The sequence below is a fragment of the Pseudozyma hubeiensis genome, assembly GCF_000403515.1.
Source record: "Pseudozyma hubeiensis SY62 DNA, scaffold: PHS52, whole genome shotgun sequence".
Taxonomy (NCBI): Eukaryota; Fungi; Basidiomycota; class Ustilaginomycetes; order Ustilaginales; family Ustilaginaceae; genus Pseudozyma; species Pseudozyma hubeiensis.
In genome coordinates, this window is record NW_012133834.1 from 64,066 (window position 1) to 80,539 (window position 16,474).

At 60.3% G+C, this 16,474-nt stretch overlaps 6 protein-coding genes across 6 annotated transcripts; 4 read left to right on the top strand and 2 right to left on the bottom strand.

Annotated features, from left to right (window-relative positions):
- Window positions 1-35: 35 nt before the first annotated feature.
- On the top strand, window positions 36-3,542 carry PHSY_005613 (viral A-type inclusion protein repeat protein; the record flags this gene model as incomplete). The annotated part of the gene is made up of 1 exon (XM_012336222.1): window positions 36-3,542. The coding sequence occupies one exon, from the start codon at window positions 36-38 to the stop codon at window positions 3,540-3,542; it is 3,507 nt and encodes a 1,168-aa protein (XP_012191612.1).
- A 79-nt stretch (window positions 3,543-3,621) lies between these two features.
- On the bottom strand, window positions 3,622-11,743 carry PHSY_005614 (hypothetical protein; the record flags this gene model as incomplete). Its single annotated transcript, XM_012336223.1, has 3 exons — window positions 3,622-3,691; window positions 4,024-5,690; window positions 5,981-11,743. The coding sequence occupies 3 exons, from the start codon at window positions 11,741-11,743 to the stop codon at window positions 3,622-3,624; spliced, it is 7,500 nt and encodes a 2,499-aa protein (XP_012191613.1).
- A 473-nt stretch (window positions 11,744-12,216) lies between these two features.
- On the top strand, window positions 12,217-12,582 carry PHSY_005615 (hypothetical protein; the record flags this gene model as incomplete). The annotated part of the gene is made up of 1 exon (XM_012336224.1): window positions 12,217-12,582. One exon carries the CDS (start codon window positions 12,217-12,219, stop codon window positions 12,580-12,582), a length of 366 nt encoding a protein of 121 aa, XP_012191614.1.
- A 47-nt stretch (window positions 12,583-12,629) lies between these two features.
- PHSY_005616 (regulation of amino acid metabolism-related protein, putative) lies at window positions 12,630-12,974 on the top strand (the record flags this gene model as incomplete). The annotated part of the gene is made up of 1 exon (XM_012336225.1): window positions 12,630-12,974. One exon carries the CDS (start codon window positions 12,630-12,632, stop codon window positions 12,972-12,974), a length of 345 nt encoding a protein of 114 aa, XP_012191615.1.
- A 416-nt stretch (window positions 12,975-13,390) lies between these two features.
- On the bottom strand, window positions 13,391-13,696 carry PHSY_005617 (hypothetical protein; the record flags this gene model as incomplete). Its single annotated transcript, XM_012336226.1, has 1 exon — window positions 13,391-13,696. One exon carries the CDS (start codon window positions 13,694-13,696, stop codon window positions 13,391-13,393), a length of 306 nt encoding a protein of 101 aa, XP_012191616.1.
- Window positions 13,697-13,751: 55 nt separating this feature from the next.
- On the top strand, window positions 13,752-16,304 carry PHSY_005618 (hypothetical protein; the record flags this gene model as incomplete). The annotated part of the gene is made up of 1 exon (XM_012336227.1): window positions 13,752-16,304. The coding sequence occupies one exon, from the start codon at window positions 13,752-13,754 to the stop codon at window positions 16,302-16,304; it is 2,553 nt and encodes an 850-aa protein (XP_012191617.1).
- Window positions 16,305-16,474: the final 170 nt, after the last annotated feature.

Below are 16,474 nucleotides of genomic sequence, written 5' to 3' on the forward strand. Positions count from 1 at the left end.
CGGAACGCATTCAGCAACGAAAACGTGTGGCCAACATGATGTCCGAAGTATCCTTCAGTTCCAATCTGGACCTATCCACCACACCGATCGTCCGATCGCGACGCATCAGCTGCCTACCCCTCGACCCTTCCACCCTCACCTCCCCCACCAAAGCCAAAGACACCCTCCAAACCCTCCGCCTCGAAAACGTCGCCCTCATCGAAGAGCTCAACAACATGGACGAGCAGCTTCGACAACTCCAAGCCGAAAAAGCTTCCTCTTCCTCTTTACTTCACTTGTCAAGTTCATCTTCCACCGATTCCTTGCCGGATGAACATCGGTACAGCGCCGAGAACAGAAGCGCAAAGAGGCTGCTGCATCGACTCATCGCCAAACTCGCTTCTCAGGAGGAGGTGATGGATGTGGACGAGACCTTCGAGTTGGATCGAAGCATGGTCGTGGATCCGGAACGATCGATCTTGGAGCCCGGGAGGACGACGCATCTTTCGACTCCGAATGGGAAGAATAGGGTGGCGAGGAGGTTCGAGGGGGATCTGTTGGACGACATTGGGTTGTTGGGCGAGGCACTCAAGGAGAGAGCTGGACGGGTTGGATTTGCGACTGCCGAACGAGAGGCGGAGCTGCGCAGTGTCAAGCAGCGAAACGAGATGCTTGCGGAGAAGCTTGCTAGGCTTGAGTCGGAGTTGAAAGGGATGAGATCTGCTGCTGATGACGATGGCGATAGTGAGCGGATGGCGGAGAAGCTTTCAGCCGATATATTAGCAGCGCAACAACGAGAAGCAGATCTGCAATCGCAACTCCTCACCGCGCAAGCCCACAGCACCGACCTGGAACGCCATCTTGCGCAAACCACCGCCAAACTCGACCAACTATCGGCAGAGCAAGATCTGATCATCTCTGCAGCAGCCAAGAAATCATCCGCCCACATCGAGGCCCTCACTCTGCAGTTGGCCGAACAATCCTCCACCACTCCTGCCGCTTCCTCCGGCGTGGACTCGGACCGCGTGCACGAGCTCGAGTCGCAACTCGACCTCGCCAACGCCTCCCTCCTCTCGCTCCAATCCGAACACTGTTCCCTCCAAACGCAGCTCGAACAGCGTCGTTCCGCAACCAACGACGTGCAGGTGATGCTCGACGAGCTGAAGGAGAAGCGAGAGAGGCTGTTCGCCGTACAGTCGCACAACGAGAGAGTGAGGTGGTTGGAAAAGGTCGTTGGGCTGCAGCAGAGGATCGTGCAGCTGCTGGATCGACAGGAGGGTGGAGAGGAGTGGGTGGAGTATGCGAACCAGCTACGTGAACAGCTCGCTACGCTCAAAGAAGCGGATACTCCGGTGCCGGTGAAGGAGCGAAAGGATGCGGCTGTAGAGGCGAGCATGACAACCGTCGACGAGAAGAGAGATGAAGTTGTGATGGCGTTGAAGGGCGAGGTGGAGGAGTTGGAGGCACGTGTACTGCGTCGTAACGAGCAGATCGGGTCGTTGCAACGACAGCTGAAGGGGGTGGAGAACGATCTGGCTCGTTCGAGGACGAATCAGTTGCTGGCGGAGGAGACGGTGGACGATCTGGAGTCGGAGCGCGAGGAGCAGCTAGAGACGATCAGGTTGCTCGAGGAGCAAGTTGCTCAGCTGCAGTCTTCGAAGTCGTCGTCGTCGTCGTCGTCGTCGTCGTCAGCGTCGGCTGTTGATCCGGACATGCAGACCGCAGCTGCAGACGTCGTCGTCGACGAGACCGCGCTCATCGAGGCACGAGAGACGATCTCTGGTCTGGAGACGAAGCTCGAATCGCTTTCGGAGGAGAACGCGACATTGCTGGGTCAAAAGCAAGCGCTGGAGCAGGACATCGTCTCCCTCACCGAGCGTATCCAGCACCACTCCACCGTGCTCACCGAAAGCAAGGCCCTCGACGAGCAACGAGACGAAGAAATCACCACCCTCAAACAGTCCCTCCTCACATCCACCGATCGTCTCACGTCCACCCAAGCCGACCTCTCCTCGCTCACCCTCCAGCTCGCCGAGCATCGCGAATTCGCGTCCACCTCCACCGAGCGCATCTCCACCCTCGAATCCGATCTTCACACGCTCTCCACCACCCACGCTGCGCTGCTCGCCTCCTCCTCCACAACGCAGTCCGAGCTAGACACCGCGGTCGCGACCATCGCCACCTTGACCTCGGAACGCGATGAACACCGATCCAAATGCTCCTCGCTAGAGAGCGGATTGCAAGAGCTCCTCTCGAAGCATGCTGAACTCGACTCCATCCTGGCAGCGAAGGACGAAGCGCTTACGCAGAGGAACAGCGAATACTGGTCGCTCAAGGAGGAGCTGGCGGAGCTGCAGGAGGAGGCGGAGAGGAGCAGAGGTGAGATCGCCCTTCTCGCCGAGGTTCAGGAGCGGTTGGAAGGTGTCACCCGGGAGAAGTCGGAGATGGAGATGCGGGTGGCAGCGCAGGAGGAAGCCTTGTTGAGGTTGAAAGGGGATGTTGCTTCGGCGAGGAGTACGGAGGAGATGCTCAACGAGCAGTACGTCGCTTCCCAGCGGCGCGTGAAAGATCTCGAATCCATCGTTGCTAGTCTCGAAGGTGAAGCGAGACAAGGAGAACAAGATTCGGATTTGCAAGCGAAGCTATCGGAAGCGCAGACGGAGGTGCAGTACCTGACGAGCAGGATCGACGAGCTGGGGGAAGAACTCGGTCGAAAAGCGGAGGAGATCGAGGAGGCGGACAGCAAGATCCTCGATGCGCTCAAGGAGAGCAAGAAGTACGCTACGCGGTACAACAAGTTGAGCGCCAAGTTCGAGACACTGCAGACGGAGGTCAAGGCGAAGGAGGAAGAGGTGAGGAAGGTGGAGGAGGTGTTGAAGGGGGAGAGGGAGAGGGTGAAGGCGTTGATGATGGAGAAGGAGATGGGAGGCAGTTCGGGAATGGTCAGGAGTAGTAGTGGCGGGGTGGCGGGCAGGAAGAGGTCCAAACCCGATCACGATGACGAAGCTGCGCGCGAAGAGGACGGCGAGAGCGAAGCTACACCGTACCGCAAGGCAGTGTACGCACCATCCCCCTCCGCCCGCACCATGAGTGCTTCGTCCTTCACCCCGGTCCGTCGTGCTGCCGTTCCACTCAAACGTTCCCACCACACCAAGCCTACCAACACCACACCCGTCGTCCTGGGTCACGCAACCCCTCCCCCCGGCGGCATGGTACGCAGCACCTCCAACCCCTCCGAACTCATCGCCCAACGTCTCCACGCTTCACCCTCTGCACCCACGCCGAAGCCGCTGTTGAGCGACAAAACCAACCTCGCTCCCGGAGGCGGTGGTGCTGCGGGCGTCAGTCGATTGAGCTCCAAGGGCGAGCGGCCGGAGATGGCGGTCAAGCCGAGCAAGAAGGGTTTGACGAGCTTGCTGCCCAGCAGCGAGGAGAAGAAGGTGCTGGCGGGAGGAACAGCAGCGGCAGCAGCAGGGGCGGGGGCTGCGGCAGGTGGTGGAGCCGCCGACTTTTTGGCCAGGATGAAGGCGCAACGCGCGGCGGCGGCTGCTCAGCGTGCGTGAGACCGCATCATCGTCCCTTTCGATCGCGTGGACATCGACATTCGTTCGCACATGCATTTTGACCACTACAGAACATACATCACATCGTCCTTCGATTGCCCAACTTTTGAGCACATTTTCGATCGAACACAGACTTCTCAGACACATTCCTGCATGGGGTCTTGCTGTTTGTGTTGCATGTTCCATGGGCAGTGTTTTCCACATGAGCTCCCGAAACGAAGTGAACGCTGTTCCCTTGATGCCTTAGTAATACGCTCCCTGACCAGCATAGCTCCCCGCCAAGGCGCCCATCCCCTTGCCTCCCTCTGCACCCCTCTCCCCTCCCTCCTCATCCCCCTGGATCCCCACCAACCCGACTCTCGCCGGATGATCCAGCTCCAACAGATGCAACCTCTCCGCCGCCAACTCCACCCCGCCTCCCCCACCCCTACCCACATACCCATCGCTGCCCGGCCCCCACCCCGGGCTCGGCAGCACATACCGCTTGACCCCCAACGCCGCCCTCCCCATTGGAACCTTGGCCAACACCTCCTCCACCCCTGCTACCGGTTGGAACGCCACTGTATCGTTCAGCTTTCGGTACGACCCCAGCCAGTGATCGACCGTCGCCAGCTCTTGCTCCACAAACGTCTTTTTCGACTTTAAGAGGGATGAAGAGGAGGAGGAGACGATGTTCGCCAGGGACGCGTCCTTGAGCGGGGCGGAGGAGAGGAGGGAGGAGGAGAGGGAGAGATACGCGATCGCAGTTCCGAAGTGAGACGAGGACTCGCCGTGATCGATGGCGAGCCATTTGTACGCCATGCTCCGGTGCAACGTGGTGGAGAAGGAGAGGTAGCGGAGCAGGTTGGACGAAATATCGAGGTCGGGATCGAGGTGGTTCGTGGAAGAGTTCAGGTTGGAAGGGTGGATGTCGTGGGGACCGCTGTGTTTCGGCTGCGTTTCCTTGCCGATCTTGAACTTGCTGAAGAACTTCTTCTTACCCTCCCCCTTACCGTCCACCGCCGCATCCTCGTTGTCGTCGTCCCTTCGATCTCGGCTGGCACTCACACGCCTCGCCAAATCATGCTCGTGGTTGGCACTCAACCCCATCTCCCTCCCACCCCCACCTCTCTTGACCTTCCCCTTCTCGCCTACCGTCCGCAGCAACCCCACCGCACTCTCCATCTCCTCCACCACACTCAGATGCAGCTTGGCCAACAGACTCGCACTCGGATGGTCTTTAGCTAAAGGAGGTCCCGGCGTCACCGTATCCACCGCCCTGCCCACACTCGGGCTCACCAGCTTGCGTATCGCCAGTGCCTGCGCCTCGGCCAAACACACTTTGCTCAACGCCAGCGTCGCTTCTGTCGTGAGGTCCGGTGGCAAGCCCTCGACTCTGCCGACTTGATCGCTCCATTTGGGTAGCAGGTCGGTGGAGAGATACAGAAGGATTCCGGCGGATCGACAGAGGGTGTCTGCCGCCCAGCGGAGACGGTCGTCCTTGAGCTTGCGGGCGTCGGAGGAGAGGGAACGGTCGCGTTCGAACGATCCGAGCGAGGCGACGGTGGCAGCGGCAAAGTTCGACAGAGTCAGGGCGTACGTGAGAAGCACAGAGGCGAGTTCGTAGTACAATCCCGATAGATCGACTCGTTGGGGACCGCGGAAACGTGTTCCTGAAATCGAAGTGCGCCACGAGAAGACCGGTTCGTAGCGGAGGATGAGATCGTCGGTCTGAACGCAGTTGAACACGGCGAGCATGTGCGGCAGATACTCTTCGATCGTCTTGACGATCGTCAACCAGTCGCTAGTATTCCCCCCCGCCGCCGCTGCCGCCGATGCACCACCCACGCTGCTGAACGCATCATCCCCTTTCTTGCTTCCACCGCCGCTCGAGGTGCTCCGAATATCGCTGCTGGAAGAGCCATCCTTGACAGCGGTGGACGACGTACCGGCGCGATTCTCCTTGAGCACGGCGCGCAACCGTGCGCGCAACTGCGTGGTCTGCGATACCTGCGAAACGAGGTCGGTGGTGACGAGAAAGTCGCTGAATGAGATGGTGCCTGTCGTAGGCAGGTCGTAGATGTACATGATGCAAGTCCGGCCGTGAAGACAGCGGAAGTCAAGATGGTGGTGAGTGAGAAAGAAGCGAATGGCAAAGTGCCAAGAACTCTGGATTCCCGACAAACGTCACACTTCCCCACATTTTCCCAGCCGAAAGAAGCGTTTCGCTTCTCTGTCGTCGTTCGATTTCCGAAAGCAACGGTGGCTTGGACCATGTCGCACAGCGCAACAGCATCGACAACACCAGCTTCTAGCATGTCTATGCGGCTCGATCAGATCCTCAAGCTTCAATTTTGATCTGGTCCTCTCATCTTGCACATACCTTCACCCCACTCGTCTAATGACTGCTTGCAATGCAATTGATTTCAGACTGGTCCCTTTCAAAATGCCATACCGACCTCGGCGTCCACCGCATCTCCCTCGGCATCGTCACTTCCGCTGAACTGCCCGTGATGCATGTTCATCGCCGTATGTCCAGCTTCACTATCCCCTCCGTTGCTGTCGACCCCATCCAAGAACTCGTCATCGCCATCTTCATCATGCAGATCCGCTCCCACCACCTCCACCTCTTCCACATCCACCTGATCCTCGTCCTCCTCCCCGTCTTCGTCCCCCGCCAAACCGTCCATGCCTGAGCCATCACGTCCACGCAGACTCTCCAGCGTGCGCGACGGGTGCAGCTCATCCATGCGATCCTCCTCGTCGTCCAGCGCGCTCGTGACAAGCGCTTCGTCCAGCACTTCGGCAGGCATGATGCGACTCGATGTGATCAGAGACGTCGTCGTTGCAGAACGTCGTCGCATGCCAGGCCGAGCAGGCAGCGGATCGAATGCAGACGATCCCACACGCGCCCTGCTTCCGGCGATGCTGCTGCTCCGCTCCGAGAAGGGCGACAAGGTGACGATCTGACTTGCGCCGGACGCGGATGGCTGCAACGGTGCCGATCGCAGTCCAAACAGGCTGGACGACGAGGCTCGCGTCAGCACCTGCCGACCTGGCAGACTCGTGGCTCGGTCCATCGACGCAGCCATGCAACCTAGACTCGAGGTCCTCGGCAGCGTCATCGTTCCAGATCGAGGCAGGCCCGCGCCGCCCGTTTTCGCCATCGAGACTTTGTCACCGCTCACGTCGGCTGCCTCGCCTTCCACTCCCTCGTCGTCCAGCAGCGCACCTGCGCTCGTCTCCGGACCACCTTCCTGGCTGTCCTGCGCATTTGTAGCAGGAACCGACTCTTCGTCGATCTCGCCGATCACCGACATTCTGCCCGGATATCGTGGAAGATCCTCCCCTTCGTCGGCGAGCCGCGAGCCGTCTTCGCGGAACAGCTGGGCATACGCAGGCAGCAGCGGTTCGGCGAAAGGCACAGGCAGTGCACCGCCGTTTTGCGGAGCCCCCGCCGCGGCAGCTGCCTCTGACTCTGTCCCGTCCGCCCGTGTCGCTCTGCTGTTGTTCGTGGGAGACGGCGTCGCAGACCCGATCGTGACCGGGCCAAACTGATCCTGCACCTCCTTCGGCGGCGCCTCGGTGAAACGCACCGGCACGCACATGACCAGCACCTGACCCCACTCCTCGCCATCCTGTCCCGTCGCGACGTTCGATTTGAGTCCGAATCCGAGCTTCACCTTGAGCTTGTGACGAACGCGGACGTACGGACTCTCAAAATCCGGGATCAGTTGAGCGCTGCCGGCCTTGCGCGCTGCTTCCACGTCGCTCGCTACCAATGGCAAGTTGATCGTCATTCGAACGCGACCTTTCGTCAGATCCACCCCTTCGGCGTCGTCACCAGAAAATGCATACGTAGCGCGAAGGCTGGCGGCTGCGGCCGTTCCTGTACCGCTCGTCGTCGCGTTCGCGCTTGTACTGCCTCGAACCTCGGCGTTCGACCCGGCGGCCGACGTCTCGCTCGGCTGCTCCAGCATGGAACTTGCAAATGTCGAAAGGCGGCTCATGGCCGTCTCGAAGCGGCTCCTTCGCGGTCCTCGCGCTGTTCGAGCGCCTCCTCCGGTGGATACGCTCGAGCTCACGCCGACAAGGACATCACCACGTTGAGAGTCTGGCATCTGCGCGTCCGAGTCCGCACGGTGCACCGTGTCTCGAAGCGCCGGAGCACCCGTTTGCGAGGCCGCTGCTTCTGCAGAAGACGCCGTGCCTGACGACAGCTCTTGCGACAGTCCATGGCGGCTCGCTTCCTCTGCAGCGGCCGCGCCGATGTCGAACGGGATCGGTCGTCTGCTCCGTCCAGCAGGCGCCGTAGGCGAGGAGCCATCCGCTGGCCCTGCCGGGGGCGAGCTGCTCTGACGGGTGGCAGAGCCGTGGCTGCCATTGAATGCCTGCCGCAACGATGAGCTGCTCGAGCTGGTGGATCGAGTCAGTGCACGCGGCAAAGGCTGCATCACGCTCGAACGTGACCCTGCGGTCACCTGAGCAGCGGGTGCGAAAGCGGCCCTCAGGCTGCTGATCCCCGCGCTCTGCGAAGTGCCATCGGGCGTGTTGGCACCTGATCCTGCTGGGCTGGGACGCGACGCACTCCGGGCAGACTCTACGAAATTGCTGCCCGCCCTGTACTTTCCCTTCCGCGAGGCGTCCGCTGCCTCCGAGCCCTCGTGTCCCCGACGTTTCGGAGTAAAAGGAGGCGGGCCGACAATCGTGGTACGGATGCGTTCGACGTTGTTCTCGATGGGATGAGGAGCTTTGCCTTGGTTGGCGAGCGCGATGTGGCCGAGAAGCAGCGATCGGTCGTAGCTCTGTCGCAACCGTCGTTCCGCTGCCACCTGCGCATCCGTCGTGCCCGCTGGGTCGGACCGCCTCTTTTTGGCACCGGTGACGACCGGCAGATCAGCCGCGTCGACGTTGTTCGGCTGCGGAGGTACGGGAAAGGTGGCGCAGAAGGAGCGAGAGGGCATCGAGCTGTGCCGCTCCGTCTGCAGACAGACGAGCTCCATGTCCTTGAGGCGCAGGCCGCCCCACTTTCTCAACGCATCCCACCCCTCGGTGCGACCCACTTCGATCTGGACGCCAAAGCTGAGCACGTCGCTCTTGGGTCCCGAGACGTGGACGTGCGAAGGGAGAGAGAGCGTCAAGGAAAAGGTCAGGCCGCTGCTCGAGTCCGGCGCGATGCCAAGCTGCGGCGGCAAGTGCAGGGTCGGGCGATGGACAAAGTGTCGCAGCGGCGCCGAGGATCGACTGGTGGGCACTGCGCGCGACGAGGTGCGCGGAGGCGAGTTGGCGTTTCCGAATCGAGAGTCCAACAACGACGAAGCGCGGCTCATCGAGCTTGGCAGAGTGGGCAGCGTGGCCGACGCAGTCAACGCCGACGCGACCGCGGCCAATTTGGCGGGATCCCGAGGCGAATCAAACGCACTCGGAGCGCGCGGCATGATCATGCCCGGCTCGCTTTGCGCATCGTCCGCTCTGAGTGGGTCCGACGCCAGGGTATTCGGATGCGTGTCGATCCGCGGTGACGGAGCCAGCGCTGCCGGAGCGGTAGCGCCGGCGGGTGGACCAGAAGCGGGATCCGATGAGGGCGAGGTCGTTTGCGACAAGGCGGGCGCCGATGCTGACGGTGTCATGTGGGGCCGTCCCGCATCGCTACGGAGCTGTGGCGGCGTGCTTTCCGAAGCGAGATCGAGGCTGTCCTGCAGTCTGGCAAGTGCGGCCATGCTTTGTGAGAGTGAAGGTTGTTCGACCGTGTCGCGCAGAACTTGACTCGCTGTCGCCAGCCTGACAAGTCGAGCGACGGGCACAGGGACGACATCCCTGCACCGTCTGACCAAGATGCTAAGGCACTCGCTTTTGATCGAATGGCGTCCGTCGGGCAAGCACTGGTTGCCAGCTTCCGTGGTTTTGCTGAAGAGCGGGTCCTCTGCATCCAGGATCGGGAGCACATCCTTGGTTCCAGATCCGCGACGGCTGTTGGAGTGGGAGCCGCTCTCCGCCTCGGGTCCAGTCGACTTTCTGGCTGTCCTGAGCTGCAACTGTTTGGCGGTCTTGTTGAGCCACGTCTTTTTGGTCTTGGTGCGTCCAAGAGTGGTCGTCGGCGAAGGAGCGCCATCGTTTGTAGCAGAATGGCCGGTGTCTGCCACTTCCGACTCGAGAGATCGAGCCATATGGACCAAGGAGTACTGACCAAACGGATCGTCGCCTGCGTCATCGTCGAAGCCGGAGACAGCCGAAAGCACGGCCTGGCCTTGGACGATGGCGATCGCCTGTACGCAGTAGAAAGTGGCGCCAAACCGCGAGCGCTGCGATGCCGGCAGCCAGCCGGGAATGGAGAGATCGAATTCGGTCTCGTATTTGAGGGCCTCTTGCTCTGCGCAGCTGGCCGTCGCCCCAAGAGATGCGGTTCGGTCGCCAGTCTCGACGATCTGCACCGGGCACGAGAAGCCTTGAGGCTGGAGGAGCTGCTGCGACGACTCGGTGACTTTGATGGCGTTGAATCTGCCCGTGGCATCGACGTAGACGGAATATCCAGTGAAGCGCACGGTGAGCTCTTCGACATGCACAGAGGGTTGATCCGTGGTGTCGCCGTCACGCGCAACAGCGGCAGCGGACGAGAGGCGCGGCACGATGAGTTTGGGCACCTCGACGACGACGGTGCCTGCGAGCGAATAGTTGGAGCCCGATTGCATGGAGCCAAACATGGTGAGCCTGTCGACAAGCGGTTCCACTGCGAGGCGGATGTTGCTGCAGAGATCTATCCTCTTGGGTTGAAGCATCCTGGACCGGGCCGCCGCCGCCTCAAGTCTGAGCTGGCGACTGGCTTGCATCAGAGGCATCGATGGACGCGCCACGGCAGAGGCTGGCTTCTCCAGCTGCGCAGAGCGCGGAAGGTCCTCAGCCGAAACACTAGCTTGAGGCAGTCGAGGCGAAGCGTCGGATTCTGAGGGAGCGGCGAGGAAGTCGAGCATGCTCATGCGACGCTCTGCGCGCGCACCGACTGTTTCGCGCGAGGTCGGCGATTCGAGCTCGTCATTGATGTCGCGAGCACGTGCACGGGCACGAGGTACCGTAGTGGAAATGGGCGCGAGAGAAGGCTTGGACGTATTGGAAGTGTGACCGCGCCCAAGACTCGAAAAGCGTTGCGGAGAGGTGACGGCGAGAGATGTCGAATCGTATATCGTCTGCACGGATGGTCTGGAGCTTTCTGCAAGAACACTGATGTCATTTGCTGGCGCCGAAGGGTCCGAACCAGACGGCGAACAGCTGGACAACAACATGCGCGCTTTGTCTTGGGCAGTGGTTTGAGCGACAGGCGAAGCACCGCGTAGTGCGTCATCGGCGGCGGCGAAGTCGGTGTGCGTGATGACAGGCAGAGGGCTAGGATGTGTCGCTAATGCCGCCGAAGCAGAAGGGGCAGCGACGTTGGAGCTCGACGAAGGGGTAAGCCCGTGCTCTCGCGATGATGAGCAAGGACGAATCGGGGACGGTGTGGCAGCAAAGGGTGTAGATAGATGGGAGAGTGAGGCACCGGCCTGAGACTCGCGGTCAAGATTGGTGGAAGAGGGCCGGGCGGCGGGCACGGACATGGATGAGGCGTCCACTACGTCGACGAGAGGCGGGGAGCCTTGCGAACAAGCATGCGTAGCCAGATCGAGGTCCTTGGCATTCGTGGATGAGCAGGTGGATGCGGAACCGTCGGGCTGGTCTACGGGGGAAGGTAGCGAAGCCACGGGAGGCGAATCGGCGAGATGCAAGTCTGGCGGCCTGGTTTGGCTGGGACCGGCGGCGTCAGGCGACGAGTGGGCTACGAGAGGATGCTGGACTTGCGAGGATGATGTGAGCAAGGATGTGTGACGGCGCCCGTCGGAGTCGAGGCGGGTTGGACGGATGGATGTGGGTAAGGACTGAGAGTGTTGGTGATGGTGGTGGGACTGGGCGCTCAAGCTGCGCAGATGCGGCGAGGCAGCTGCAGAGACGCGAGCCGAGGATCTGGGTTTGGACTTGAGCACAGAACCTAGGAGCGAGGAGCGACGGGACTTGAAGACGGGAGTCGCTCTGAGTTTGGGGTCGTGTGGGTTGTGCTGGCGATGATGATTGGCGACGAAGCGCAAACCGTGCTCGGGATGAGAGTTGTCGAGGTTCGAGGATGAAGCATGCTGCGGGATGTTGTTAGGCCGGGCCGAGCCAGCATTTGACGTGGATGCGGGAGTGGTCGAGGGCATGATGGCAGCAGAACCGCGAGTGGCGGGTCAGGAGGAATGTACGATTTCGTCGATTCCACCGGATCATGCATGGACGACCCAAGCAGCTGCTGTGGGACCAGCTTTTGCAAGATTTGGAGCAGTATTGTGCATCTGCGGACGCGTGCAGCTGTTCGGTGCGTCAGAGGCAAGCGACGAAGAAGGTGGTTGGAGGAGATGATGAAGGCGTTGCCAACATTGCAGAAGCAACGAGTCGCAAGTAGCGTGGGGTGATGTGGATCGAAACCAAAGAGCGTGAGAGATGCCAACGGATAGAATTGGAACAGCTGGTTTCAAATGAGTGAGCAAGTGGGTAACGAGCAAGATGAAGCCGTGTCCGGTCGAGATGCAGAGACGATCGAGACGGTCGAGATGGTGGAAGGCTGGAACGAACCAGAGAAGAGGTGGGGAAGCAACAAAGCGAAACGGAACCAGGTTCCGTCCGACGAGCGGCAATGGTGTCCCGTCGAAAAGGCGATGGTCGTGTCGAGACAGAAAGAAGCGAAGATGATGCTGTGTCGCTGTCCAGCATTGCACAAAGGGGAGCAACAGCCAAAGTTGGCCACACTCGCTCCAAGGACAAAGTGACAGCCGAGGCGGCGCGTGCATCTTTTGGTTGTGGTGGGCGCAATTTGGCGGGATGCGGCTTGGCTTGTCACATACAGTTTGACCGAATTTGTGCAGCAAAGCAACGCGTGCAGCATCAATATGCACCAGCTGCAGAAGCACACAGTCGGGGTCCAAACTGCGGGCGTCGTACAGTATTTCCTTTGCGCTTCTTCCACGCCGACCGACGTCGAACAACTAGGCTGTGGAGTTGACCGAATACGCTGGTTGCACACAGCTTGCACTCTGGCAGGACAAGACGATGGCAGGTCGATGTTATGGGCAGCGATGGACCATTGCAACCGTCTCCGTGAGCTTGACCCTGAAAGCAAGCGACGACGAAATCGCACATCTCGCAGTCAACCAATCGCCTCGGCATATGCAGCGGCTCGCTATTTCCAAGATAGGCGCGGTCGGGGCGCCAACGCGGTCGCTGACATCCGAGAGAACATCAAGAGATCATGGAACGGATGCTTCAGCCTACTGTGCAGTCAAGTCGAGCTCTGCAGCTGTCACGGTCTCCTGGGTCGGCATTAGTGTCATCCTGTGCTGGTTCCAGAACTTGATGGGCTGCGACGTCGGACGAGTGCCGGCAGGTCGGTCTTGACTCAAAACAGATCGCAATCCGATCGCTGCTTTCCAAGTGTCCGATCCCGATCCTGAGAATTCCTCTCCAAAAAGGGGCTCAAAGCGTTTTCTCGTCTGACCTTGGCCTGCGCTGGATTAAATTTCGAGTCGGTCAATTTCAGTCAGCCTCGCGTCTTGGTTGGCGACAAAATACACCACACACGCGCACACACACACACATGCAGACCTGACAGCGTGTGGATCGGAAGCGCACAGAAAAAGCAAAGAAATGTCGAAACAACCTTTGCACTGCACAGCACATCGCAGCCTCAAGCCGCATCTCTTACTGATTCAGCTTGGAAAGAGTGCCTGACACAAGCGGTGAAGCACGGACGACAGCTTCGACCAACGCCAACGCAAAGGCGCTTGCTCGTCTCCCATTTTCAGATCTCACATTTATCCACTCGTCGCCATCTCCATCTCCATCTCGATTTCGATCGCCTTCTTCTTCTTCTTCTTCTCATCGTCATCTCGTCCATCTCCTCGTCGATCCACCCACTCGCCTGTCTCTCGCTTCTCGGCTCCACCCCTCGATCGACAGCCGGCCCGGTCTTTGTTTCCATCCCATCGACACGTCTTGATCTTTCTCAGAACCCCGTGCATTGTTTCGTTCGCTGCCTTCGTCCGTCCTTGCAACATTCGCTCGCACATTGCATTCAACGCTTCCGACTGCGGCAGTGTCCCCTCCCATCTTGGCGTCATTGTCTCGCACCACTTCCTCGCTGCCTAGCAAACTTGTACACATCCATCGCTCACCATGCAGTCCCTCATGGGTGGAACGCCCATGGCCAACGCTCCATCCAACCTCGGCGTCTCTGCCGGTCCTTCTGCACCTTCCGCCAATGCGCTCGCAAATGGCGCTGGTCTCAAACAACCAAATCCGCCCGTCTACTCGAGCGCAGAAGCTGCCGCCAACGCACAGGGGCTCGTCTATCCCTCGCTCCACCTCCATCCACTCAACGACACCTTCGCTCCCAAGCAGATTAGCCTTGCACCGCCCGGTCCCACCAATCGCATCAAGATCGGTCGTCAGACCAACGCAAAGACCGTCCCCAACCCCACCAATGGCTACTTTGACAGCAAGGTCCTCTCGCGCATGCATGCAGAAGTATGGAGTCAGAATGGCAAAGTCTACATCAAGGACGTCAAGTCCTCCAACGGTACCTTTATCAATGGTGAGCGTCTCTCTCCCGAAGCGCAGGAGTCGGATGTCTTTGAGCTTCACAACGAGGACATGGTCGAGTTCGGTATCGACATTGTCGGCGACGACAACAAGACCATCATCCATCACAAAGTCGCCTGTCGCGTATACCTCGTCTTGACCGCAGAAGACGCGCTCAGCCTTCGACACGACTTTGCCAGCTTGTATCGAGGCGGCATGCACGGTGGGCCGCTCGGAAGCAACGGCGTCGGCCCAGGCGCAGAAGGCGGTCTTCGCAGGTCTAAGGCCGGTTTCAGCTTCGACCACGTCCTCAGCAAGCTCCAGAGCGAATTGCAGAGGAGCAAAGACACCTGGAACGACCTCGGCAGCCTCACCACCACCATGCACGACATTCACGAAACACTCGGCGGCAGCGCACCTCCCGTCTCGTCGGCACCTTACCCGCACCTCGTTCCCCTTCCTCCCGGATCCGTCAACGCCCAAGCACAACAACAACAACAACAGCAGCAGCATCAAGAGCAGCAGCGCGCAAAGGACGCCGAATCCCAAGCCACCACCGACGCTCATTCCGCCACCATCTCGGCCCTCCAGTCGCAGCTCTCAGAGACACAGTCCAACCTCGCTGTCCACGTCGAAAAGATCCGAAGCCTCGAGTCCGTACTGTCCGACCACGATTCCATCAAACGCGAAGTCAGCACCATCAAGATGCAGATGGAACAGGCTAAACGCGAGATGGAGGCCGTCGCCTCTTCCTCCAGCTCCTCCTTCCCTCCCAGGCATACCGTCAACGGCTTTGGCACCATCCGCGGCGGTTCCGATCTCTTGCGCTCGCTCGAGCACGACGAATTTGACGACGGCGCCAGCATCGCCAGCGTCGAGACCGTCACCCAGAATAGCGACGACGACAATGACCACGTCGGCCCGCGCGCGCCGCCCGACATGCCACTTCACCTTGCATCCGACGACGCGGACCCTGCTTCCGACTCGGGTCTCGAACAGGCCGACAAGTCTGCTCCCGGCGCCGTCGATGCATCTCCTTCCGCCTTGACTTTTTCTAAACAGGCTGACGAGCGTGATGCCGAGCTCCGTGCGCAGAACGAGGCTCTTTCAGCACGCCTCGAGGAGCTGGCTGCACAGCTCGAACAGGCGTTGGCGCTCAGCCGAGGTCTGCAGGATCAGCACGTGCTGGTCACCGATACCGTCAAGACGCTCGAGCAGCGCGTCCAAACGCTTGAAAAAGAGGTCGAGCAGAACGCCGCAGCAGCTCCATCCACACAAGCGTCGCACGAGTCTACGGCAGCGATGATCAAAGGCATCGAGGGACGCTGGACAGAGTTCCGCAGCGACTTTGAAGAGAGCTGGCGCAAGGAACGCCAAGGTATGCAGACGGAGCGCGACGAGCTGCGACAAGTGGTGCAAGCGTGGGACGAGGCCAATCGTCGCATGGAAGATGAGCTGAACGGCGACGAGGTCGGTGACTCGGACGCCCTTCCAGAAAGCAGCACTGGCGGCAGCAGAGACGCCGCAGCGTCGGAGGACCTCGCGTCATCGCCGCACGGCCAGATTACGACCACAGACGGCGTTGCGGGAGCCTCGTCGTCGTCGCTTGCATCGAGTGCGTCAAGCACTGGCCGTGCCAGACGCGGACACGGCCGACGCGGCAAACGGCACGTCAACAGCGCCCTCCGCACTCTGCTCTACGGGAGCGCCACAGCCGGCTTGATGCCCGAATCCGCTGGTAGAGACTCGGAAGATGACGAGAGATGGAACGGTACCTCGCGTTCGGGTCTATCGCACAGAAGTGCTGACGACGACGCCTTGTCGACAAGTCAGTCGGTGCGAAGCATCGCAGACTCGACCTCGACGCGACCTTCCGAATCCACCGAGATGACCACGCCAGATCTAGCGCCGGACGCAACGACGGGCGATGCCGCCGCCTTGGACGCCCAGCATGCCAAGCACGATCAGCACGATTCGCGTTCACGCACAGGTCGAGAGCGCGGCGCAGACAGCCACCACACGCAGGAGCGGGCGCTGGGTCCGCAGACGCTCGCCGCTGCCGGCGTCGTAGTGTTTGGCCTCACAGCCTGGGTCTTGGCGGGCAAAGATCTGGCTCGCTTGAACATGGCATTGGCGGGTAAGCCGTGAAGTGTCAGCATGCTAGTCTTCACCATCTGTCCTTTTGCATCTTCTTTTCTCGCTGGCGCCTACGCGCGTAACGATTCCTGTGGCCATCGTTGTCGACGTCCTTGTCTCTTGTCTTGTAGCAACAATTTGTCTTGTTTATGCCCCCATCACGTCGATACCAATCACGATCA